We start from the raw sequence: 27,748 nt of genomic DNA, 5'->3' as shown, positions 1-27,748 counted from the left end.
ACGCTGACAACAATTAGCGTTAATTGACGTTTATAAGTTAGTTGTTTTTACATCAACCGCATGGTTAGCATATACACAATAAACAACAAACGCGCCAAAAGCTTTTAAAACATAAGCATACTAAATTAAACTGAGTGTTACACATTTTTTCCTAGTTTCTTTCGTTGTTTTTCCTTTTCTTACCAAAGTAACAGGGCGGAACCTTTCTCGCTTGCAGTTTCTGTGGCCGGTGCTTTTAGTTTACAGTACCAGAGACGGACCAATGGTAGAAACAAATCCGGCTGTCACGGATTCTTAACGATAACGGATTAAAAGACGAAACCGGCGCTGAAATACATAACAAAGATATTTAGGAGAGCTACTTTCCGTTCGTCTTTAACGCTTTTCCTTCGGATCTACGTCGCACGTCGTCTCTGACGTTACGCTAACGTTATAAACAATAATAACAATGGCTTCTGGGTCGCCGTCGTCCTCTCCGGACACTGCGACGGGCTCAGGTACAGATCCAGCCCGGCCCGACACAGGGGAGCCTCTCGGTGGTGCAGGCTCGGACTCTGACTCGGACCTGGGTTTGGGTAAATTTGACTGCAGCGCCATGGAAATGGGGGACCGATTGGAGGGAGAAGAGCTGGAGCGAGAGTTTCAGTCTGCAGCCGACCGGGTACGAGATCTGATTCAGACGGCCAGCAGGGACCAGCTGCTGTACCTGTATGCACGATACAAACAGGTGAGTGTCGGATGCATGTTACTGTTGTCGTGTAGGCCAAATGTAACCCCTCAAATACTGGCACCATGTGACTTTAGATAATAACCACATACATTGAATCCCCAACATCCTTGTGTCATCACTCATTTGTAACAGTTGAGATGAGATATGCATAGATACCGCTACCTTATCATCTGATGTAATTAGTTATGGATAATACTAGACCAAAGGAATAATCCAGACTGGTTTTAATTTCAGGCCAAAGTTGGAAAGTGCAATACACCAAAGCCTGGCTTCTTTGACTTTGAAGGACAGAGAAAATGGTATGTAGCCTAAAATTGGAAGCCAGTGTTCAATAAATAAGTTCTTAAATATCTTCTTTCCTAAATATGTTTTCAGTTTCAATGACAGTTCATGTTAAAGTTTATTCTCCGTTAAAGTCTGTTATTTTGATGTTTTCTCCACACAATGAAAAACTTTATTAATAATAATAATAAAACATTATTCTGATTATGATGTATTATGATCTCATTACAGGCAAGCTTGGAAGCAGCTTGGAGACATGGAAGCAGATCAGGCAATGCAGGAGTACATTTCCTGTGTCAATGTGTTAGACCCTGAAGGCTGCACAAAGGTAATGAGGACTAAATCTCTGAGAAGTCAAAGCTGATTGCCAACACCAATCTTGATTATAAACTACAATGTATGGTTACTGCTGTGTATATGTCAGTACCAATATAGTGGATTCAGTAGGGTAGGAACAGCGAGGTTTACTAAAACCTTCTTAAGGAATGATATAAACATCACAGAGGGTAAACTAGTGGCAAACTTGGTGAAATGAAGACATATCTTGTTTGCAGCGCTCATTTCGTTTATCCAATCATGAAAAAGCTCCGACTCCTGTCCAGTAAATTATACATTGCATACCGGGTTATAACATTCTGCAAAATAGCAAATTCCAACCACCTTCATGCTCATTAAAACAAGCCTTTAGAGGTGTTTCAAATTGCCATTGGTGTTCGACTAAGCTCTGCTCCAGGTAATCAAAAAAAAAAAGGATGACAAATAGAGAAACATCCAATTTCATTGCTGCCTTTTTCTGATGCAGTGCATATTTGTTGCCAGCAGAGGTCAGAGTCACAATGTCACTTTGTCCGAGGCCTCTCAGTGGCTCTTTATTCTGTTCACAGAGCATGAAAAATACATGAGAAGGTTATGTTGTCTTCTGCAATAGCTGCATTTTGGGATATGAATAATGCAAATAACTGTCATAGTTAGATGTGCCCGTGTGTATCGTGACATAAGAGAGACTGTTTACATCCCTGCAAGACCTTTGTCATATCCCTATGGTCATGTCATTCAACTGTGTCAGGAGAGTTATGTTGCCTTGGACAGGCTGTCCTTTGGGGCAACAGCATTCAGTTACAACAACAAGTTTGTGCTGTCTGCTTCGTTGGGAAGAGTATTCTTATTATTGGGACGCTAAGAACAAACGTGTCAGGTGTGATCTTCTCATCAAAATTTGTGCTGACTGCTGAGTAAATATGAATTTAAATATTAAACAAAGCACACTGAGTTCGTTTAGCTTTGTCTACACATTGAGGGTTTCACATCAACAATAATGTTGTAAAATTGAGGGGATTACTATTAGGCCAACAAAAAGGACATTGTTTTGGAGAGGGCTAGACCATTCTGATAATTTGTGGGAATTTTAGGCTACAAGTTACCGTGTGGATTCCTTCTACAAGTGTAGCATACTCTCGAAACAGGGGGATGTATTCACAGTCACCGAATCCTCCACAAGCACCGACCAGAGAGATGGAAGTAGGTTGTTTTCTCTAGAATTTAAAAGCCAAAGAATACATTTAAGAGGCCTGTCACAAGTCCTGTGTGACCTCTTCCTTGCTGCACTTTTTCCTCTTTGTTCTCCACCGCTATGCTGCCTGCTTTTCCTCTATTAATCTTTCCCCCGACCTCATGTATTCTGTAACCCCATCACTCTTTTGTTAACCCAACCCCTGTTTCAATCCTTTCCTTCCATATTTATGTCTCTTTAATAGCGTCGCTGCCAACCACATGTCAAATTCGGACACATTCTTTTCTCTCTCGAGTCTGCCTCATAGTTGCACAATGCAGAGAGAGAGAGAGCCCCGGCAGACAGGCCAGCAAACGCACAACTGTCCCCCTGAAAAGAAGCTGATTGTATTAGTGTTAACAAAGCACCATAGCTTGGCAGTTGCTATTCTTTGGGAACCACAGTCAAATGGTGTAAGTAGGAGTGCATAGACAGAGAAGCAGGGCAGAGAATAATAGCAGGAATTTGACCTCTGTACCTGCCTCAATTGTTGAGCAGACACTGGCTTTCTATTACATTATACTGCAGAGGAGCAGGGCCAGTGCATCAGCGAATATTCTGAGTTTCTGAAGTGAATTAGGTTGTCCCAGAAGTTCACGCACCGTTGTTTTGCTTTCGCTTGTCATGTTCTCAAATCAAATCAGATTTGTGTGGGGTTTTTTTTTTGGTTGGTCAGTGAAGAATAGGCCGGCTAATAAAGTCCTGGCTGCACTGAATGTGGAACACAGAAGATTAACAAGAGTCACAATTAAGTTGCTGTACATTTTATATTGGTCTTGTGCATTTTGTTGGACTTTTACTACCTATGAGGTCACGTCTAAAGCCCCAGAGGCTTGTTTCAAAATGCACATTTTGAACTTCATCTGTGTCATGCAGTGGCTTTGCAGAGGTTAAAATCCAGAGGTGCTTTGGATAGACGGACCAACCCTTTTGTTTAGCATTGAGCACACTAAACAATAAGGTCAGTACCTCTCTCCATATGGGTTCACAACACAAGCTGCAGAACTAAGCCAAACTAGACTTGGTTGGTGTTTCACACCAGCTATCATTGAACAAGAAGTAGGTTTGTTAACTATGACAAACATCTGTATTGAAAATGTCACATTTTAGCTTTAACTCTGTCTAAGGTGGATATTGTTCATTAATGTGTGCCTGCCTTTTATTTGACAGGAAAGACGAGGAGCAGAAAGACGAACGGGCTTTGGAGCAGCAGTCAGCTCTCTATACCAGGAGGAGATGATCAGGTATTTACGTCTCACACACACACACACACACACACACACACACACACACACAGAAACGGACAACCATACATCAGAAACTGCCTATTACATCGAATACGAGAGGCAAATATCTCAAAGACACACGTTGTGCATTGTTGTCTCTTTATTCAACTCTGTGTTCTGAGATTGTGTTTTCAGAGACCAAAGCATTAAAATACAATTTCCCTGTTTTTGATTGTGCTGGAACAGACTCAGCATTTTGCTTCAGTTGTGAATCATTTCTTATTTAATGCTTAGGTCAACTGGATCTTCGTCTGGCTTTGTTAACCACTGGTCCTGATGCTGTATTTGATTCTATTCAACAGACCGTAACTGCAGTCAGGGCCGGGAGACGTCATACACTTCTGATTTATGTTAATGAAATATATTCTCCATTTACTTCTGCCTGGCAGACTTACTCAAGCTTAAAAACCTCATCTTCATTTCAAAGAAACGGAGCTCTTTTTAGGAGAGGAAAATTACATGTGTGAATCCTGCAGGTTTTATCCCTAAATGGCTGTATGCGATTAGTATGCATGGTCTTGGAAAGAGGCGGCCAGAGTCTCCCCTTTTTAATTACGTTACGATTCGGGAGGTACTTTGGGGGAGGGTGGTGATGAAGACCTGCCGGATACAGTAGAGGGAGGCAGGTACAGCAGGTTTCCCAGAACGATGCTCCCCGTCGGTGATATCCAGTAGCAACTGTGCCCCGGGGGGGAAACCAGCAAGGAGGAAGTCATTAACATGGCACATACACACACCTATGCACTCGTGTGCACACATAAATATACACTTGCCGCCCGCTATACGTCGACGCGATTGCATCCGAATCCATGCATAGCCTGCCGGAACTGTCACACTCACTGCTCTGCTGCATTTCAATTTCCTCGCTCTCACACACACACACACACACACACACACACACACACACACACACACACACACACACACACACACACACACAGACACACACAGACACAGACACAGACCCACTCCATATTAAACAGCTAAGCACCTGTTAACCAGACAGAGTTAATTGCATTGCTCATCTCGATATCTGTGTGTGTGTGTGTGTGTGTGTGTGTGTGTGTGTGTGTGTGTGTGCGTGTGCGTGCGTGCGCGCATATCGACAAAAGCAGGATTGATTAGCAATATCCCTGGGCTACTGAGCTGATCAGTGTGTGATTGAAGAGGCTTTGAATGCTACAATTGTAATCCTCTCACCCACCTTGAAACAGGACTCTGATAAACACTGGAGACTTTGATGTCTGGACACTGTGCTGGAAGCCACTGCTGAGTTATTTGAGTTCTCATTGTTTCTCGGGACTTCTGTGGAGCTCAGCCATGTTGAGTGTCCACCGGGGTGCTATAGGGGAAGTGATGACCGTGTGTGTGTGTGTGTGTGTGTGTGTGATAGATGGCGTAGTGTTGATCAGTGAAACGCAGGCCAGGTAGATGAGTGTTCTCCACCGTGGCCAGTTTATCCTGATGGATGAAGGACATATCTGCCAGTACACTGGACTGGACCCACACACACACACACGAGCATGCAACACGCACATGCATACAGAATCCCACGCAAAACCCTTGGTACCCCAGCTACTGTGATGACAGAGTAGCCTGTGACCTTCCCAGCATGCATTGCAGTCCTGTTGATGTTACGTCGTTTATAGGATCCACATTAATCATTTGTTTGTTTATAGCCTGTGTGTGTGTGTGTGTGTGTGTGTGTCAGTATGTTACTGTCACTGTGCTCTGGACTCAGTTCCCATGTTGGTTGTGTGTGATTGTACAGTCACATGTGAGCTTATTTTAGAAATTGTGTATATTATATGACCTCACGCTACATTAGACGTGTGCTCGTGCTTCATATATATGCGAGGATGTGTCATGCGCCCGTCCGGCCGGCCCTGTCCGACCATCGACGAAAGACTGATGAGCTGGCCTATTGATTACTTGCCGGAGAGACGGATGGCGGCCACACATCAGGGACACTTGGGGTCACCATGGCCATCAGACAAGGAAGTGGGTGTGGCCCAGCGCGGAGGCTCATGAATAAACATAGCGCTGGTAATCAGGAGTATGTAAATGAATGTGCTCATACATAACCCAGCAGTGATAAAAGTGTAATGAGTTATTCATAATTCATCACGGGCTGATGAGGAGATGGCGGGAAGAGGGAGGGGAGGAACGAGAGATCCGGGGGAGATGAAGCGTGTAGATGAAAAGCTGAAGAAAGAGAAGTGCAGGGGTTCATTAAAGAACAAACAGCAGACAAAACTTTGTTTGTGTAACCTCACAGTGAACAATATAATGTGTTTATCATGAGTCAGAATGTTTTGTCTCCGCTATGGGTAGTTTTAGGTTGTAGTTGATCCAGCAGTGTACGTAGAGTGTGAGTATCTGTAGATTCAGTTCTTGCTCTTTGTATCAAACAAACCGATACACACACAACCTATCGAGCACTTACACATGTCAGATGTCTTGCTAGTGATGCTGCCAACCGTGTTCACCTTGTGTCGTGTGTGTGTTTGACCTGCAAGGATGGATAAACACATTTATCATATTCAAGCTGGAAGACGTCAGGAAAAAGACTATTTGATTGTTTTTTTGGTTTTAAAACAACCAGTCCAACAGTGCCTCTGGTTGGTTTTTGGCTGGGTGCAAAGGATTTCCCCCAAAGAAAATTGTTGAGGCGAAGTCGTAAGGAGTTTTTTTTTTTTATTGATGAATTGAAAAGGGAAAAAAATTCCCATCACCATTTCCCAAAACCCAAGGTGATGTCTTCAGATGTTTTGTTTTGGCTGACCAACAGTCCAAAAGCCCAAAGATATTCCTTTCACAATTGTAGAAGACAAAGAAAACATTTCGCATGTAAATCTTTTAGTTAAAGAATGACGATCGATCGATTGTCTAAATTGCTGCACATTTAATGATATCCTGACACGTCTTTATTTGTGATTAATTTAGTTAGGAAGTGACTATCTAAACAAGAACTCCAATCATTGATTAAATGCCAACACAATGTTGTGTGAAATGGCCCCTCTGCTCTTTTTACCTCTTTTATTTTTCATAAAATTGCAATGACTTTTTATGATGTTAGTGAGCAGAGGTGGTCTTTGTTTCAGGCAAAACATCGTGGTTAGTTTGTCACCTTTTTCAACATGACTTTTCTGCAGGAATTTTCATAGCCAGACCTTCTGTATCATCAGCAGCAGAGCAGTTTAAGGTAACTGAACTATGATAGTGTTATGGCCGCCCACTCAGCATAAAGCGAAACAACATCCCCAGTCTGACTGGGACAACAGCCCACGGAGTCTCCTGTGTGTCTAGCGCCAGGTGTGTGCTGTGGGATTTGTAAAGCCCAGTGCAGCAGAGCGAGCAGACATCAGAGACAGGAACTGCAGGAGTTGGCCTTGGGGATGACTGACTTACTGCGTGGGAGTGGTAAAGCGGCTGGTATGCGGGGTTTCTGTCAGACAATAGAGCACTAAATTCAATTAATCTGAATGGCCGGCATTGGGTAAGAGGGGAGGGGAAGGCGTAAAGCTCTAAATGAGATTTCGCCCCTTCGCCCAACAGCCCCCCACCCCCACCACCACCAGCAGCAGCAGCACCACTGCACCCTGTCTCCCCCCAGCACTCACTCCTGTCCCCAATGCCAGGAGGTGATTAGAGACACAGATATAATCAGAGGTAGGATAAGGTGTGTGTGTGTGTGTGTGTGTGTGTGTGTGTGTGTGTGTGTGTGTGTGTGTGTGTGTGTGTGTGTGTGTGTGTGTGTGTGTGTGTGTGTGAGAGACACAGAGACGAGTTAGGTGTTTGCGTTATCTTTTACATCTGTGTGGTTGACTACATGATATAGTAGCATGGTGTTTGCTTTCCTGAGTGAGTGCACACACTTCACATATAAATCACTTAATTGACACACAAGGCAGTAGATGGGGCGCCCAAATTACAGCACACTTATTTTCTCAGTTAGTCTGGATCATAGACTACATACTGTCACCATTTTTCTTGGGACTATTCCTTGGGTAGGAAGTAGTTCCGATGAGAACTGCTCACAGTGAGGTTTGTGGATGATTCAGAGCCAACAGGACTGAATGTGTGAAGAAATCGAATCCGTTCACCTCCATTGTGTTTGTGTAGAAGCTCCTGAAATCGCACACGTATATCCCAAAATGTGTCTTAGTGAAATCAAAACGAAGTCATCTGATTCTTTATCCACAAATAAAAAGAAAAGAATACAATTGACTGAATGTTCTTCTTTATCTCCGTTTCTGTGTCACTCTCAGGGAAGAGGATAAGAACATCTTTGACTACTGCAGAGAAAATAACATCGACCACATCAGCAAGGCCATCATCTCCCAGAAAGCGGATGTCAACACTAAAGACGAAGAGGTAACGACAGCGCCTTGAAATAAGTCAAGTGAAACTGTGCTGATGCCATGTGAGAGTTGCTATTTAAAAGTTCAAACTTGCATGAATGTATTATTACTTGGGGGGCATTATTTAGCAAGGCACTGAGTCTGTACACGCTGCAGGGTTATTGTTATGTGCTCTGACCCCTCGTGCAGGAGGGCAGGTGAAAATGATCAGTGGAGTATCATGAAAAAATACAGGTCACCGGGGGACGGTTCATGCAGCTCTTTTTGCAATCGTTACATAACGGTTTCAACGATCTGAACCACACACACATGGGAACCACTCCTCAGGCAGAGATGAGTAAATAGTGTGAACGGCTATTACCATGGCGAGGTGTTTTCTGGATCGACCCTGATATCCATTCATCTGTCTCCGATTCACCGTCGGCCAGGCCAAATGGCTCGCTCCCTGCCTCCCTTTCATCGCCGCCGCTCTTCAGAGAAGCAGGCGGTCGGCTCGTGAGTTCCCAGTCGGAGGCCAGATGGTCGAGGGACCTCGGCAGAGAAAGCTTTGTCTGTCCGCTGCCGTTGTTGTCGTTTGTGCTCCTGCAGCGCAGCTTGCTCAACAGCAGAGGGCAATGGTGAAGTGAGTTTCCCATCAGCAAGAAGCCAGATCTGCTCCTGCAGCTCAGTGAGAGAGCACGAACTCTTTAGGTGTGTCGCCAAATATCCACCTGTGTTATGTATTTGTTTTTTAGTAGTTGCCAACAAAACCAAATACCAGTTTCGACTGGAGGTGTGTGGCGGATTTCCAGAATACATTAGGACACGAATGGTTGATGAACTCATCCCGTCATACTTGTATGTTCAACATTGCTCTTTGTTGCTCAGCCACAGCGGCAGATGTTAACTTATTTTTTCAGACAGATAACAAGCAACAGCCATCTAACATCGCAAATATATTCAAGTAACAGTAAAACAAAAACTGAGAAATCAGGGAACCAAAATGAGTTATTTATTGATCAGAGATTATTGGTGATAAAGACACATACAAATATAACACGATCATAACAGTATGTGTCCTGTATGATAAAACATTTTGCAAAGGTATGTAAAACAGAAGGAAGGATTGGACAATATCAGATGACTTTGTATGTAAATAGTCAAAGGATACTCGAGTCATAATCACCTCTCTGCCGACCAGATGGATTGTTTGGATATGAATGAAATAGTTCAATTGTTTATTGTTTCCAAAAGAGAGGACACAGATGTTGACCCCAATTAAAACCTTTTTAATTAACAATTCTGAGGCAAGATAAATGTCATTTATAGTTTTGTGTTGCATTCCTTCAGCGTGGGACATGCGAGCCAGTTTATATATTTACCCCTATTTGTCAATAAAATGTTCTCTTTTGCTCTTCCAAAATCATCCAAATGCTTGTATTTTATAGCCATTCCAATCTAATTATGATTGCACTTTTTTTCTGAACGCGGTTCATTTTTAAATCATGAACAATTAACTCCAACACAAGAGTATTTCACTCTAAAACGTCTAACTGTGTATCGGTTTATTGTTGACGCAAACCAACTAGAAGATTCTGAATTGTCTGAATACCATAAAGCGTGATTAGGAATAATCAGCATCATGTGTTGGTTAAGCATACCTGCAGTCATCACAAGACGTCTAGAGGTTTATTATAGACCAGAATTGTGGAATAGTCTTCCATAAATATCCATCAGACAACATCTGTACACATAAAACTGCTCAAGATTCACTGTAATCTTGACTTTATCTGTTTGATTGGGATACATTTGCATAAAGGTATGTTTCCAATGTGATTTCAGCATTATCTCACTGCCTGTTAGCATCTTTCAAATGTGCAACGCCCTTTTGCATACTTGCCTACACTACACTAATTGTTTCCGACTAACTCCAACATGCCAAACCACAAGTGTGCGTTAAGGGCAGAGTCGAGGTGAGAGGATGGGGAGAAGAAGAATGTACATACGTTGTGGATACACTCACCAGTTGTGCATAACGTGTCCGTTTTGTGTGTCTGGTTAGAGATGTTCCTTCCTTTACCGCAGTGACTGCTAATCTTTCCAAACAGCGATGCTTCTTTCCTCCTTTTCAAATGAGGATAAAGGAGGCTTTTACTTATCTACCCACTTGAGTGGAGAGTGCTTAACATTTATCACCAGTGGTTTACCTTCCTGGATAGGACTGTTTCAGCTCTAATCAGAACAGACCCTTCTTAATGCCCAAACTGGCTCGCCCCGAACGAATGAATGTTGCTGTTAATGGTGTTTTCTCAGCTTTGAATGCTGCACTTATTCTATTTGACACATTCAATGTTTTATTAATCACTGCAACTCCCCAAAAAGCCCACTTAATTTGTTTGTGTGTGCAGTCTCCCGAAGTAGTAAACTCTGGTCTTCAGTGAGAATGTTGCCAGCGAGAGAGAGAGAGAGAGAGAGAGAGAGAGAGAGAGAGAGAGAGAGAGAGAGAGAGAGAGAGAGAGAGAGAGAGAGAGAGAGAGAGAGAGAGAGAGAGAGAGAGAGAGAGAGAGAGAGAGAGAGAGAGAGAGAGAGAGAGAGCGCAACTTATTGGTATTCTGGCCCAGCTCATAAGTATCCATTTTAACATGCAGCCATGGTGATCAATATGATTTAAGCAACAGACTTGAACTTGGAGAGTTTGCTTTACCTAATTGGCCTCACTGAAAAATGAGCTTGCGTGGTTTTTATTAGAACAAGGATCTTGGACCTTAGGAGTTGTGTGTGTGTGTGTGTGTGTTCTAGAGTACGGGGTTGAGCTGATCAAGGGGCTGCTCTTGCTTTGTGCACAGTGTCTCATCATTGAAGCTTTACAGATGTGTGCAGGTTACTGTGATTTGTCCGGGAGCCCTCGTCGGTCAACGCTTGAAACGCCTCACTGCTCCTCTTTGCACACACATTCACATCAAGCACACAAACACACATCTGGTCACTCATTATAGAACTGAGGCCCAGAGGCTCCTGAGTTCTGAATGGCCGTGCATCATTTATTTTGTCTGAAAGCAAAGAAACGGATTGAAGTAGAAGTTAACTTTGAGGCGCATGAGGTAGAGGAGGAGTATGCACGGTGTGTTTTTGGTGTAGTTCATAACTGTCTGAAATTACAAACATGACACTGCATGCAATCAAGCTAATTTAAACATAGCAGTGGTGTTCAAGGTTTAGTTGTACTTTCAACCTTTTCCACATGGCATTTAAATGATCCTTACACTTGTCCTCTGATGTGCACTTGTTCGCAGGGCCGAGCTCTGCTGCACTGGGCCTGTGACAGAGGACACAAGGAGCTGGTTTCTGTGTTATTGCAGCACAAAGCAGACATCAACAGTCAGGTGAGCTGCATTTTCCTCTTTCTGTGATAATGAATCGGTAAATGAATGAGTGGAAGCCAAACGAGCCCCTTTTTGTTAGAAATTGATGACTTCTTGTATAATATTTACCCAGACTGTCTCATTTGAAGTTATTAAAGAACAAAAGTTCCGCCTCCAACTTCAGGCTGTTGTGCATTCTAGTTTTTATTTCCATTTCTCATTTTTAACAACGGCCTAACCACATTTGTTTTGTTAGCTTTCAACAGCTACAGCTCCATCGAGTTTTGTGTTATATGGACTGAGAACACCAGTATTGAGTCTCAGCTTCTCAAAAAGTTCAACGAAAGAAACCCTCAAAAGGAAAATACATTGAACAGCTACGGTACTTACACAGAACTAGGGCAGGACTCAGATCTCTTTTACGTTTTTTTAGATTACACCTCTAGAATTGCATGAGTTACTGAACTTGAGAGCTGGAGTCGGTTCATTTTAGATGGTGGCAGAACATCAACATTCACGTGGTCCAAAGTTTCACTCACGACAACTGCCTTGCTCGGAGGGCCGATCTCTTGAAGTTAAAGAAGATGTGTTGCGACATTGTCCTACACACGTGTAGTGGCTGTGTTTAGTAGAAGTCGGTAGAGAAAGCAGAGATGTGTGTTTTAGCGTATAACAGGTGGATTTAGGGCGGAAGGAAAGTCACAGGAGCCGCCTCATTTCTTGTAACACTGTCATGCACATGTGTACATGCAAGCTCAAGGCAAACACCGACATCTCCAGCCTTCCACCTGCTCTTCTCTCTCTCTCGCTCTCGCTCTCTCTCTCTCTCTCTCTCTCTCTCTTCCTCCCCATCCCTCCCAGAAGGTCACCTTTAATTCACTTTGTGCCACAGACAAATCCCCCAGGGCTTTAGCAGACAGAGTTAGCTGGTAGCTAGCATGGTGTTTTGCCTCCCCGAGGTTTAGCAGCATCCAGGCGGCTTTAGCTTTGGCGGTAAGCTGGCTCAGCTGCACATCGGAGAAATTACTCCTCTTCCCTGCGCAGCGCCACGACGACACAATGCAGTTCACCGGGCCGCACCACTGAGGCTTTAACTGTAAGGCCGAATCAATTGGAAGTAATCAGGCAAATTGTTTTACGTTGCACAACCCACATAATCAGGACATTTCACAAATGACTTTCTCTTTTGTGGTCATGCATGGCCCCTTTTGTTTTGAATGCTCGCAGTGGGGGGGGGGGGGGTGGATTTGTGGCGACTGGTTCATAAAAGAGTTAACAGTGGGATAACTACGAAAACACTTCACTAATGATTTCGAGCCATATCAAGATAATGACAGCAGAGGACGATTGCTGTATAGATGGAAGCTTTTGTCCATTTGTAAGATGCAGCGTCTTTACAGTCGCGTGTCTGTCGGTAAAATATAAATTGATATCCCAATGTGCCAAGACTTCTCAGCAGTCAAAGAAGGAAACGTGAATCTTTGGCCAGGTAGTGATAATGGGTGGATACATATGAGTAGACGTTTAATTTATGTCCCTCTCACTTTTGTCTGATTTAACTGATTTTTTTTGTTTTGTATCAAAACACACGGATGGAAATAATCCAATGCTTCTTCCATTATCTTAAATCATCTGTAGCGGAGCAAACAGAGAGAGGATGGTGTATTCTAGAGATCATTTTGTGTGTGTTTCAATTATTTAAAGCCCTGTTCTGCTTTATAAATGTGCCTTTTTGAGCAACTATGTGTACTCGAAGGAAGGAAAACCTCAAAAAATGATGTTTCAGAGGGAGCATTCTTTCGCCAACCAGAGTGCAAACATGTCCTGAATTCATGCATTCAGGCCATCAGGACCTCTTCGCCTGCCTTTCTCTCAGGTGTGAGAGGAAGCCGGCTGTGTAGAAGTCTGAGTATTAAAGACACGTGGACCTCAGCAGCAGAGTTACTGGTAGCAGATTTATGAGGTGGCAAAGAGGTGGCTGAGAGAAAAATATAGGCAGCTAAATCATACCCCTCTGTCGAAATGCCAAATTATCTCACTACGTAAAGCTTACAGAGCGATATGCTTCTCATTAGAACCTGCTCGGACATCCTTTGTTCAGTTTTTTTGACTTGGGATTAAGCAAGAGAAGACATTATGTTCGAGAAAGACAAAAACTTGATGAAGCAGCTTTATGCTTTTGTCCTTTTTTTCCCCCCAAAGCCGCTGCCACATGAAGCAAAGAGTACGGGAGGTTGTGTGTGTTCACGAGAGGAATCGAGGAATGTTTGGGTTGTTTGCCGGCTATTGGAGCGACCAGTAATCTCTCTTGACCTCTACCAACTGCCGAGCAACCAGTAAATAAAGATCAAACATGATTTATGCTTAATTTGTTGATTAAAAAGGGGAGGGGGACTTTGGGAGTTAAAACAAAAAAGTATTATTATTTGCTTGGCAGAGGAGGAAAATCGTTTGAAATTAATCAACTGATTGTTTAAGTGAATTGTTCCCAAACCCTGGTAACCTGCATTAAAGGCTCGTTTGATAGTTAATCCTGGATCAAGGCGGGGGGCAGGGGGACGACGACACTACAATAGGTAGTTGTGTGTGTGTGCGTGTGCGTGTGCGTGTGCGTGTGTGTGTGTGTGTGTGTGTGTGTGTGTGTGTGTTTGAATACACAGATCACAGCTCTGCCAATTGTAGATCAGGCGCTGGTACTGCACATTAAGCCCCCATCATCACCGTATCACTGCTCCCTCTGCTAATACACCCAGAGAAAGTGGGGCACAAACTGTGGGAAAGATGACAGTAAAACCTCACTTAATGTAATCATGGAAATTAAGGCTTAGACACTGGACTCCTATTCTGCGTGCTAGAATGTATTAAATTAAGAGCATTAATGAGGCATCGGCTTAACTTTACATTCCATCATATCACGACAGCAGTGAAAACAGTGCCACAGAACAGTTTGTTCAGCTATAAGAAGGATCATTGTTTTAGAGATATATTCAGGCAGGGTGTCAGATGTTAATATTTTATGGGTAATGACCAAAATATGTCGATGTATGTATTTTCAAGTCTTCCCACTAAGCCGGGCTATCCGTCCGCTGGCTATTTACAGATGTGGGAGAGGAAACGATCTTCTCATCTAATTTTCTTCAACAAAGCATATTCCCCAAAATGTTGCACTTTTCCTTTTGAGAAGAGTTTAATCAGTGAAAATGAAGATGGCTCATTCGATGCTCGGGCCACCTCAAATATTTGGTTTGTGTGACTAAGAGTTAAGAGTCCACTAGATGTGCGTTTGTGTGTGTCCGCTCCTCCTGTGGTCGTTCTCGGTCCAGACGGTGTAATCCCACACCCACACAGGTGGAAATCCCATCTGAACCTCCCAACAGGCTGTAAGGTTGCCGTGGAAATATGCATTTGTAGAAAGGACATGCCCATTCCTGGGAACCGGAATCGAAAAGGCAGGGCTTTGGTTTCGGAGATGCTGCAGACCTAGAACAAAGGTCAGGAATGGTCCAGAGTAGATTAAGACAATGTCTGACTTACTGAGAGGGTAAGTGACGGAGCCAGGATTAGGCTAACAAAGAGGAAGGACAGGTGAGATGCAGGTGAACACAAAACAAACACAATGCCCGGAAGGAAACGGTGTTACGGTTTAAAGGAGTTGATTTGGAGGAAAAGGCGGCGCACATGGTCGTGTCTCTCATCCTTTTACTCGACTCATGCCTTCTTTTTTTGCCCCCTGTGTGTCTCCATCTTTTCCCCTCTCCTCATCGCTCTCCCACCCCCCCCCCCCCCCCCCCCCCAAAGCTCCCATCCCCTTCACTCCATCCCTCCCACGCCTCCTCCGCCTCTACTTTGTATTAAAACAATATGATCCATGAGGCGGGGAGGGCAACTCGCAGCACCGCTAATTCTAATTAATCCAGCGTGGTAGCACGGCCACGGCAGGCCCCGAGCTCTCCCAGTCTATCAGATAGAAATTCATAACTTAATTGAGGTCAGAGCCTCGAGCCGGCAGAACAAAAGTCTCCAGCCAGGACCAGCTAGATCAATAGTAATAAATATCTGACTGGGCGGCCCTACAATTGGTGGCTGGAGAGCACACAACAAGTCTCACACACGCAGTCTGCATGTAGAAGCTGCAGCGGACCCGTGTGTGTCTGTGTGCGAGGAGTCGAGCCTTTAAGACTGGCAGACGGGCACATATGTTCTTGGTTTTTACATGTTCATACATTTCTTGAATGTGCAGTTTCATTATTTTAGTTAGATTGTAGAAAAGTATTCTTTACTGGTATCAACAGTTTGTTTGTCTGCTTGTGTGTGAAATAGCGCGAGGGAGCTCTGTACACGCGTATGTGTGGCTGATTTGTAATGGCGGAGTCTCTCTCAAGGTATGGATCCATTGATTTGATATCGATACGAGTGGTACGGACTGACTCGCGCTGTTGATTTATTTATATAATCGAGTGAAACAGTGAATTCGTGACTGTGTGAGATCTCGACCTGCTACATGTTCACAGATGTCAGTGAAGAACTTGGTGAATCTTTACGATATGAAGGGATGTTTCCTCTGATTTCATGTCAGTTAACTGTCACGTTTTTACATTCGCTGCTTCAGTGTCCCTTCTAGAACTTCTAGAGCTGCGCTGATTAACTGACCGGACTGATGTGTCTTCTGATATTAGGTCATTGCAGACGTCAGTGTTGGCGGAAACTTCGGCTGATAAGTCATAAGAACAAAAGGCCAAATATACAGTACGTTAGTAAGTAAGGTAATTTAGGAACAAATAATAGTCTTAATAGTCTTTAATTATAAGATGCTAATTAACTGTTATGTTAACTTATTAACTGTTTGTTTATGTTATGTATTCAGTAAATGAAAGATAAAATATTAAAACCCAAATACTGACATGTACAAAGATACAGACCGTCACCAGTTAGTTACCACTGGATTACCTGTTAGTTAGTTATCTTGCAGTTAGTTACAATTATCATACCAGTTCGTTAACAGTTAGTTATTAATTAATTACCAGTTAGGCCTACAACCAATCATTTTTTTTAAATCGATCAATCGTTAATTCCCAAGTTCAACATTCAAGATTGAAATGTCGTAAAAAGAGGAAAGCTGCTATTCTGTACATTTGAGCAGCTGGAACCAGAGAATCATCTGCATTTGTGCTTCATTAATAACTCAAACGATGAATCTACTGTCAAAATGTTTTCATATAAATGACTCATCATAAATCACTGGCAGTTTGTTGAACTGTAAACACGTTAGTACAGCTCTTGAAGAAAACGGTTGTGTCTCGCTAATTAGTTGAATAAGCTGGTGTTGCGATGAAAACGTCCAGCTGTACTCGAAATGAATGGAAAAAAATATAAAACGTCAGATTTTCTTATAAATACGGACCACTGCAATTACCAAATAGCACAAGACTTCTCTTTCTCAAAGGAAAACCTGTTTCCTAAATAAGGTTTGTGCCAAATCCCCGGCTCACAAATCAAGAAGCGTGTCAGAGGAAATATTCCATTTTAATCAAACTGAACAAATCATAAGCATCTGTTCGTGCTCATTTTTCACGAAAAAGCATAGTAAACCTGTATCAATATTTATGACATTTCATGTTGAAGTCAGCAAAAAAATAAATACTTATGCAGCTCTACTCTAAGCATTTTAGAGCTTTTTGAATTCATGCTTGGCCGGCTGTTGTAGCAAACAGAGAACACTGAACCATCTCATCTGTGTCCTCTACTGTGGTGTCAACTACTTGTGTGATCAAAACACACACGCACGCACACACACACACAGACACACACACACACCATGGTGGCTGATTGAAATTCTATGGTGGAGGTATTATTACACGTTTGTATCCCTCCCCTTTCCCAGCACTGCCTCCTATAACTAATGGCTCAGTCAGGCCAGTCATAACAAATATCCAGCAAGATTCGTCATAATTGTGCATGTGTGTGCGCGCGCGTGTGTGTTTGTAATTGTGCGACCTATCCCCCTGAATATATAGTGTCTTTAAGAAAGGGAAGGCAGCAAGGTGGGAAAGTAAGAACACAGAATAAATCGAGGATTCAAAGAATAAAAATGGAGAGTGAAATAGGACGAAGGCAGAAATAGAGCAGATAAACAAATATATGAGTCGGTCACATACTGTTTATTCCTTTTCACCTCTCTGGCTGTATTAGGACATTATTGACCATCTTACAAATCAATCATCATCATGGCTTTATGACAGTATTATATTATATTTGCATGAGTGTCTTCTTTTGTGAGGTATTCACTGAATAAGCCAAAAGTAGACATTCATGTCTGGTTATTAAATCCACAGTTTCAACTTCGGGCATGATATCACGTTATATATTGATAGCACAATATCAAATTACACATACTGTGATAGAGATTTCCATCCATATTGCACAACCCTAGAGGAGAAGCGGGACAATACATCTCAGGCAGGATGAATGTGTACGTGCATGTTCCTCTGCGTGTGTCCACAGCTTGCGGCATTTAATTGGTGCACATTTAACTGGGCATGGAAGCAGGCAGGGTGTCAGAGCTACAGTGAGCCCCTTCACACACTCACGTCTCTGCAACAGATTAAGAGTGGACTCTGAGACACTCCCACCGCTTAGTGCACACATTAATGAAGATATTCAAGAAAGCCATTCCTTGCTTCGTCTTTATAAGTGTAATTTATTGGCCCTGCATTTTCCAAAGTGTGTGTGTGTGTGTGTGTGTGTGTGTGTGTGTGTGTGTGTGTGTGTGTGTGTGTGTGTGTGTGTGTGTGTGTGTGTGTGTGTGTGTGTGCCTGCCTACAGTATGTACACTTCTGTTACAGTAGAGGGATCTGAACACACCGTGGTAACGTATAACACACACACACACGTAAAAGCCAACAAAGCCACTTTCCATTTTATTTGCCACACTGTAAGCCTCTCTTCTGGCGTTCATATTAATACTTGCTGCACATTAGCTCAACTCGATGAAATGAAGGCTGTTGCCGCTCTGTGTTAAAAGGGCCTATCGGACATAGATACAGTTATGAATCTATAATATGAGCACTCAGAAAAGAGCCAGCGACTTGACAGTAATAGTTCGGCGCAAAGAGCCATTCCAGCAGGTAACAGTCCTCTTTGCCATCATCAGCTGTTGTTTCTTTCTTATTGGCCATTCACTAGGCCTTGCCTACACTCAACTATTTGATTTCCATCGTTCTTAACCGTCCACATAAATTGTCAGGAGCATTAAAGCTGTCCTCGACCGTTTCAGACAGAGCGGGGTGGAGGGGGGGGGGAGAGAAGAGAGTGAGAGAGTGAGAGCTGGATATGGACAGCGAGGGGAGGGGACGGGGGTGAGGAGAGAGAATAAACAAAGTAAGTGTTTTGCCTTCCATCAGTCTCCCGCAGTACTCAGCTTTATGAGTCCCTCACTCCAAATGCCTTAGCCGCAGCCCCCTCTGCCTGGCCATTGATTTTCATATTACACTCTTTTATGTATTTATTTATTTCATATATTTCTTTTTAAACATCATCGATGAGCCGCAGGAGGACAGACGGGGCCTCTGGCGATGTTAATGCTCGGTCTCAACCTCATCCTCCTCTCTGATGGCTTTAATGGAGGCTAAGGTGTCCCACGGGAACAGGCAACCTCTGCGACGTGGGGAGGTGAGTGTGGAAGGGGGGGAAGTAAAAGAACAGGGTTGGAGAGAACGGAGATTTTGTGAAAAAGAGAGGCTTCTTTTGTCTGGAGTGGCAGTGAAAGGCAGGAAAATCAGGATATTGTGGGTAAAGGAATGTCCAGCCCTTTAAAGGAGCTTTTATGCTCCGATCGAGCTTCAGATGCTCGTGTCATCCTTTGCTCCAGACCTACAGGAGATGTTTTGGGATGGACGACATTCCCTGTGTGTCATACTTTTAGGCCTCTTGACAATTCTGACACAATTGTTGTCCCGTCCCCCCCTGCGTCAGCCCTTGACCTATGACTCATTCAGGATTTCCCCCCAAGCAGTGATGTTACTGATGGCAGCTATGGGAGTGAGGGAGGGAGTGAGTGGGGGGGGGGGGGGAGGGGGGCGGGGGGCGGGATCACCCGGGCACCTGAAGGACACTCCCAGGAGGTGTGAAGGACGGGGAGTTTTGGCGTCAGGCTAATTTGACCGTGGGTGGCAGTGCTCACACGCTGAGTGGCAAGGTTACCTCTCCCGGCTCAGAGAGGAGACACCCAGATTCAATTAGGGCTGGCCCCGATCTGCAGATCCTTTTAACACGGGGGGGGGGGGCAGCTTCCTAACACACACATATGACGTTTAACGCACACAGCAAACATCGGGTACACTCATGTGCATGCACAGGCCTTTACATACAACAATATATACTGATACGTATGTTTGTATGAGCATTTATTGCTTCATCTGTGGATTTCAATGACTATTCTGCATCTACATTGATTACAAATCACATCGTGCATTATATACATTCTGTCATCATAATACAGGTGACAATGGACTTTTGGGAACTCTTCCTCGTTGTTGCATCAGGAGATTTGAGAGTTAGGTGCTGTGTGATAGGAGATATAAGATTTACAATAACATTATGGAACGTATTGGGCGAATGTTCTACATATTGCTTCTGTTCTACAGCGGACTTTAACATCTCAGATGTTTCGTTTCCTTAAAAGCACTAAGGGAGCATTTTCAAACTGCACATCTACGTGACAATAATATAACGTCTATATTTACATATAGCATACTAAATGTTCTTTGTTATAGATTACGCTCAGCAGAAAAGTCTGCAGCATTAGTAATTCATTTTGTAAAAAGTGCCATAAGTTGGTTCTGTCTGGTCCGTGAGGTCGTTGCCACAGTAGCTGATCTGGTTACAGATGGGACCCGGTGAAGGAGGGTCTTCTTCTCCTCCATCTCGCTCAGCTCTGTGTTCTGCTTTCTGATTAATGGCACCTGCTCATCATAATGCTATCTGCCGGAATCTGCATACCAATGATCCCAGACGCCTATCGATTCACCCCTCATCTTCCCCGCACACACCCTGGAGACTGATTCTCACACACACACACACACACACACACACACACACACACACACACACACACACACACACACACACACACACACACACACACTGATACCCTCTCACTCCCCCTCTCCCTCCCCCCGACCACTGTCATTATAAAAGTCAGCAGCTGCTGCATGCATTGATCATAAATCATAATTGCTTGTCCATTTTTACCCACTTGTTTAATGTTGCTGTCAGGGACAGTAGGGGGGGGAGAATGAGGGGAGGCGGGGAAAGGAAGAGTGGGAGAAAAAAAAAGCCCTGAGAAAGTTTACCGAGACACAAAGATGAGACGGTAAAAAAAGAGCTGAAGCGGAAATAGAAAGGAAGAGTTGGAGAGAGAGGATATGATGGTGAGAATGAATAGATCTGGTAGAGTTTAATACAGCTGGTGGTCATTAGAGGAACTGCAGCTCAGGGCGTCTGCATTAGCTTTTGTATATTGGTTTCACATCTGATTAAGTGTTTTTGCAGATAACCCACTTCCTTTGATGGTGTTGTAGCCCACTGGAGAATAAACCCCTCCTCTTGTTTAGTGACGTAGCCAAGATGTCTGCCAGTAATCTTGGCTACGGTCTTGTTTGTTAGCTCTAATTACACTAATGTCTTTAAATGACCGTAGCGATGATTTATGGATGTTGAATTGCAGCACCTTTTAAGTAGCATTTTCTTTTTATTTAAACAAAAACATGAATGCTTTTGCAGTCCATGGGGTCACCAAACGCATTCACACACTGTGCTTTCTTCAGTCTCAGACCTGACAGACCTTTACCTTTAGTCCACAATCTCTCCTCTGGCTCGGACTCAGACAAACAGAATGAAAGGCAGATTGAAACCTAGTTTCAAGAGGAGATAGACTCAAGGGTACTCTGTGTCCTAGTTGTATCCCTGACTGAGTTAAGTTTCCGCCTCCGATGTGCCCTTGATCCCTTCACATAATGCTGGTGTAAACAGCTTGTGTGACTGTTTGCAGTATTCTTACCCTGTAGTCCAAGGTCCGTGAAGGCAGACAGACGGAGAAAACAAGTTAAACCACTTTCCAGAAATGAACACAACATCTGCGACAGTCCCTTTGTGTGTCTCCTGCAGATAACCGGAGTTTACAGACGACGCTTTATTCGATCCTTGTTGACCTCAGTCTGACTCCTGCGCTCCGTTAGGACAATCTGACAAAAAGACACAAATGTAAACACGCACGGTCATCTTTCATTGGACCAATTTTGAAGTAGTTACAGTATTACTTTGGACCTGTAAAGAAATAAGACTGCGCTCGTAAGCTTCCTACATCCTTGCTTTGCTGTCTTTCTCTTTCATCCATCTCGCTTCACTTGTGTGTGTGTGTGTGGTAAAAATGATAGATTGGTGTGACTTAAATTCAGCAAAACTGCAATTGTACTAATAGATCAATCCCCATCCATGCTGCTCCTAAGCATATTGCTCCACCCCATTAGGGTGATACACTACACAGTGCTGGATCTCTGCTGCTGCTGGTATTGTGCGAGCAGCGGCTTTATTGAGCACTCTGCTGACATCCAGCCCAGCGTTTCTGCACCGCAAGGGGAAACTTTGGACGACATGTAAAAGCAGGGGTTTGGTGCGACACGCCTCCGTAATGGGATGGGAACAGGGGTGCACCAGAGAGAGGGGAGGGTGGGGGGGGGTAGCTAACTGCAGGTATTGGGGGAGAGCAGTGGGCTGAGGAGGGGAGGGAGTGTCTACCAGGCTGCTTCCACAGCAAATGGAAGACAATCCAATTTCCTGTGATTCCATCAAGCCTCCGTCCTGGATGAAGGGGCATTAGGGAACGCTGAGAGGACAGGCCGCTGACCCCTCACATGAACATGCAAGAAGCTTGTACGCCACGCACACACACCGGCTAAATGTTTCCTAACAAACATGCGCGGTTACAGGCAGCATACTACATCACAGTATTTTCTTTTTGCCTCCAGTGTCGCTGCGCTTTAAGGCGTGTGGTGTTTGCATGTGTATTATCAACCACTCATTCATACTTTTCTGTGTGTGCTTGCGGAACAACTGACTGCAGATTAGCGCTCGCAGCAGATTAGGGTTTAAACCCCTTACACTTTAATTATAACTGTATGTATTTGTGTGCATCAAGGTCTTATACTTTGCCCCGGCTTTAAACATCTGTCACTGCCCCATTGTGGGGTGTGTTTGTTTTTGTGAGAGAGTGTGTGTGTGTGCGCGCGAGTGTAAAGTAAGTTAAGTATGTATTTTCCTCTTTATGGCAGAGGTTGCTCCAGGTCATTTTTATTTATTTTTTTACAGAAAATGCCTGGAGAGTAAAATCTCTCTCCGTCTCTCTGAATGATTGTGAGAGACAGACACAATGTCCTCGATACATCACAGGTTGCTGCTTAACTCGCAGACAGACAGCATTGTTGTCTTTGGTTAACTACGGCGCGCTTTCCACGCTCGTGGCGATTTGCATCTGTGCACTGTGATCCACCCAGAGGGAATAGAAAGCTCTAATCCAATCAGCAGGTCCCCGAAGTGCTGCTCCTGAGTGAGAGAGAGACACACAACAATAGGATCACTCTGCACCGGGCCTAGCGCTAGAGAGGGGAGACAGGAAGAGGACGAAGAAGAAGGAAAGGAAAAGGCTCAAGACGTTGATGTGGGAATGAAAAGGAGAGAGAAAGAAGAGGAAAGAAAGGAGGGACTGGAAAAAGAGAGGGGTGACGGTGGGAGAGGTAATGAAAGAAAAGAGATGAGGGAGGTGTGGTTTGGAGAAAGGGAGGTCAGGAGAAGAAGAAGAGGAGGAGGAAGAATTTGATGAGAGTAGAGGAAGGACATGAAAGTAACCAAAAACAGGAAGGTGTATGTGAGGATCTGCTGTTGGAAGGGCAAAGGTGGAAAGACTAATGAATAATTTCGCCATAACAGTTTCAGTAATTTGGAGGAAATGTCAGTGCGCCTGCTTGCTTTTAATCCGTCTCTGAGAATTTGAGACCATTGTGCTTGGCTCAACGACTGCGCTTGTTCTGTGACTGAAGGCAACAGTTCGACCATTTATCATCATTATGAGGTGCAAAGGCAGGCAGGAACAGTGATTAAGAACTGAAGCTCCTGTTGGTGATGCCCGTCATATATTGTCTTATCATACCTACACACACACACACACACACACACACACACACACGCATATATATTTCCTCATTCCTGTGTCCAATCCACAGTTATACAACAAGAATTATATCTCTATCATTGACGCCTTGACCCCAGGTATTATTTTTACCGTACACCCACAAATAGGCCTGCACACTCACTCACTCACTCATTCACTCACACACTCACACACTCACACACTTGAACGAGACCACCACTGAACTTCAGGTCACCCTCTGACACTCTTCTCTCCTTTGTCCCTGAGTTGTTGTGTGTCAGGGTCACATAGCCTCCATGGTTGATTCATTTAAAAAGATAAGGCTGTAAACCAAAACCAACAATGTTTTGCTCTGCTAACAAGTATTTACACTCAGATTGTCCCTAACAAATGTAAAATCCTGTTTCAGTAGCGTGTGCTAAAAACTGTGCCCAGCCTGAAAATAGAATAGAGTAAGGGGACATCTCAAAGTTAAAGAGGACTAATGCTGCATTCATGTCATATTGTTCAGACCATCATTACGAAAAAACTGATCACTTCAGCCTTCGAGTTGTAATTCTGAGTCGGAGATATCGGGGACTTCTAACAACCATAATGTCTCCCACTTGATGTCTGCGGTCCAATGTTAACCCTCATAGAATATATTCAGTTCATTGAAATGAAGCTACAGACTGTATGAACCCTGGTTTAAATAAAACATGAACACTACCTCAGCAACAGGATAATGGGAGTTTTTCCTGTTCCTCCCATTGCACCCAAACTACTGAACTACAGCATAATGCATTGTTGTTTGTTGACAATAAGGACAATTATAGACTCATGTCTCTAAGACCTTATATCTAGTTTCCACTGTGACCACGCCATGTGTCGGGGAGCAGCAGACATGAGGTTGAGATGTAGAGTTGGGGCTAACACTGGTTGTGATATTAATGCTGGAGGCACCTCTACTGTTATATGGTCGCCTGCGAGTTGGAAGATTTCATTTGCAGGTCACATGTTCCTCAAATCAATATCTCATCATCTCATATTTTGCATTTGGTACAATGAATACGTGGCACCTTTTGTCCACAGCTGACAAGTAGGAGGAGATTGGTATTCTAGAAGCTGAACGTTTCCCTCTTGACTCTTGGGAAGTTTGAGCAAAGTAATTTCTCTCATACTCAATGTATATTTAGTTATTTCTGATATTATTATTGAGACTTGTTTTGTCTTACAGGATAATGAAGGACAGACAGCACTACATTATGGTAAGAAGGACCTTCTTATTCATCGCTGTAGGTCAAAATGTTATATATGTATATATATACTCACTGTATGTTTATTTTATTTCCATGCAATAAAGCTTTTTGATAAGTGTATGTATGTTTATTTTGCATATGGTGAATATCACATTTTGTAAAGAAACTCGATTGTGCACTGACATCATTGTGTTGTCTGTGTGCAAACTGTCTTCATATGCAGCAGCTTGTTTTTGATTCTTTGCCAACATTTGTCTCACATTTGTCATCTTTCCCGCCGCTTCCTCCCACACTCTCTCCTCCATACCTCAGCTTTATTTTCTACAGTTGTTTTTCACCCAGTTTCTCTTATTCCGCTCTGTTGTATTCTGCGTGTGTGTGTTTGTGTGTGTCCTTTGGTATGCATGTGTGGATTCCTGTCTGGTTTTGGTGTGTGTGTGTGTGTGTGTGTGTGTGTGTGTGTGTGTGTGTGTGTGTGTGTGTGTGTGTGTGTGTGTGTGTGTGCGTGTGTGTGTGTGTGTGTGTGTGTAATAATCGGCAGACCTCCCAGAGGAAATCAGCACTGGTCCTTAGACTCCCCTGACCCTCTCATGCCCCAACACAAAAGTCCCGGAGGGGCGTTTCCCCTGTCCTCTGTGTGTGCGTGTGTGTGTGTGTGTGTGTGTGTGCACCATCTGTCCCCCAGCTTGGTGGCGTTGGTGTGTGCATGTTGCATCACCTGCTGGAGATCTGCACACACAAACACACTCGGCAAAGGAAGCCCCGAGGATGGGGCATAAAAAGATGACTGATAAACATAAGCGATGAACTCCAAGAGACAAATAGCAGAGAATGAAAATTCATTCCCACCTCTCTTTGCACAGGGCCACAGTGGCTGGCAAGTGATTAATTGAGGGTTTACGGCTCACCATAAATTGTTCTCCTCCTCTACGGCTCCCCCGAGGGGCCAGCCACTTTTTACAGCTCAAGGCCCAGGCGAGACACCCGCCACGCGCACACACACACCACTAGCTAAATAAAATGCTGTTTAGAGCAACAAGAGGAGGACTGCAAGTGTGGCTGGAAAAATAAGCCACGCTTTGTTAGTCTGATTCGGCTGAAAGATAAGTGGCTGTTGTAGCGTTTGATGCTCACACACCTCGTGCTATTCAGAGACACAAGTTGAGCATGCACACGCACTTGCTTAAACACTTGGATGCATTCTGACGTATCATCATATCTCATGCACACAGCCAGCCAGCCACCCTGGGCTCGAGGTTAAAAGGCCTGGCTGTCAATCACAGTGGCTGCTGACATCAGCGATCATGGTGCGGCACAGAGTCCGCTCTTTAAGAGGAGCGAGCGATTGACACCGACGGAGGAGAGCACTCAGAACAACAGAGGAAGAGAGAGGGGGGGATGAGGTGCCAGAGGGGCGAGAGGTGCATTGGGAAAGCAGAGACACGCTAACTGGGTTAAGAAAGAGCATGCCTCCCCCACTTCCTCCCCCTCATACATAGAGAGAGAGGGAGAAGACCCTTTTAGTGGGGCACAAATTGCCAATGGGGCAGAAATGAAGTGTTTGAGAGAACCACAGGTCCAGGCCGGTGTCAGTGCTGGGCCTGCAGATTGGCTTTTCATTAACTGCAGCACTGTGCGTACTGTACTTGACTACAGTATGCAGAAGAAAGTGATGAGGCACATTTACTCAAAACTGCTTCACACCATCATAACAGTCTGTAATGATGAGCTGCAGTGATCCATCAAATTCCCAAGTCTGACAACAATAATCTAGGTAAGAGCAAATGATAGGCAGCACTACAACGCTCCTCTGCTCTGATTACAGGTCCATTGTTTGAAACAAGACGAAGACTTTGAGCTAAATGCTAACATCAGCATGTTAACATGCTCACAATGACGATGTTGACACGTCGGATGTTTAGCAGGATTAACATTTACCATGTTCGGCATTTTAGCTTAGCGTGTTAGCCAACATTTGCTAATTGACACTGAATATAAATTGAGCTGAGGTTGATGGGAATGTCATTCGCTTTGTACACATTGACACCCAAGCAGCCGTACACCAGCTAGCATGGCTAGCTGCTAGCAGAACGTGTGCATCAACGCTTGCTTTTTGTCCTTTTTAACGATAACTCCTCCGTCATTTTTCTCTCTTCTTCTCATAGCATCGGCGTGTGAGTTTGCCGACATCGTGGAGCTCCTGCTGAATGCTGGAGCCGACCCGTCCATCAAAGACATGGAGGGCTCTCTCCCCGAGGAGGTCACTGAATCCAGCGCCATCTCCTCTCTCCTGCGTCAGCACACGGCTCCGAAAGGCTAGATGGGGCATCTTCCAGCACGTTTCATCCCCGCGCCGCTCATTTGCTCTTCGTTGTCCCTGCTTAATCCTCATTCCCATCCACTTAATTTATCTGTAAACGATATGAAATTCCCAAAAAATCACAGTAAAATATTTTATACATATCGCCCACTCTTACTGCCCAGGTCTGCCGATCAGCCAGGCCTTTCAGTCAGGGTCAGCCCTCTCTGACCATTTGTTCATGATTCAGTCGTTACGTTCAAGGAATGCTTTAATCATTTGTCACATTAAAGTCTTCAACAAATACTTTCCCCACGAGTTGTTTTCTGCTCATTAGATAACTTACAGTCAACATCGGATGGTAGTGTGGCACGCTACATGGTACTCTTATTATTTATAGTTCAAACACACACACACGAGTACACAGTGTATACTACCGCGTTTAAATGATTTACAA

The 27,748-nt window shown here is 44.0% G+C and overlaps 1 protein-coding gene across 1 annotated transcript; it reads left to right on the top strand.

The window, feature by feature from the left end:
- Positions 1–259: 259 nt before the first annotated feature.
- acbd6 (acyl-CoA binding domain containing 6) lies at positions 260–27,538 on the top strand. The gene is made up of 8 exons (XM_079266736.1): positions 260–727; positions 965–1,029; positions 1,244–1,340; positions 3,732–3,805; positions 8,119–8,224; positions 11,484–11,573; positions 24,971–25,001; positions 27,158–27,538. Exons 1-8 carry the CDS (start codon positions 449–451, stop codon positions 27,310–27,312), a joined length of 897 nt encoding a protein of 298 aa, XP_079122862.1. The 5' UTR covers positions 260–448; the 3' UTR covers positions 27,313–27,538.
- Positions 27,539–27,748: the final 210 nt, after the last annotated feature.

Source organism: Melanostigma gelatinosum, assembly GCF_949748355.1.
Source record: "Melanostigma gelatinosum genome assembly, chromosome: 4".
In the NCBI taxonomy this organism is placed as follows: Eukaryota; Metazoa; Chordata; class Actinopteri; order Perciformes; family Zoarcidae; genus Melanostigma; species Melanostigma gelatinosum.
Note: the sequence above shows the minus strand (reverse complement) of the source record. Positions and strands in the feature narration are given on the sequence as shown.

Bases quoted from the DNA above. Each gene is read 5' to 3' on its own strand.
- acbd6 (XM_079266736.1), top strand. From the start codon at position 449: ATGGCTTCTGGGTCGCCGTCGTCCTCTCCGGACACTGCGACGGGCTCA. The intron at 3,806-8,118 runs GTATTTACGTCT...TGTCACTCTCAG, and splicing joins TACCAGGAGGAGATGATCAG to GGAAGAGGATAAGAACATCT. The intron at 8,225-11,483 runs GTAACGACAGCG...ACTTGTTCGCAG, and splicing joins TCAACACTAAAGACGAAGAG to GGCCGAGCTCTGCTGCACTG.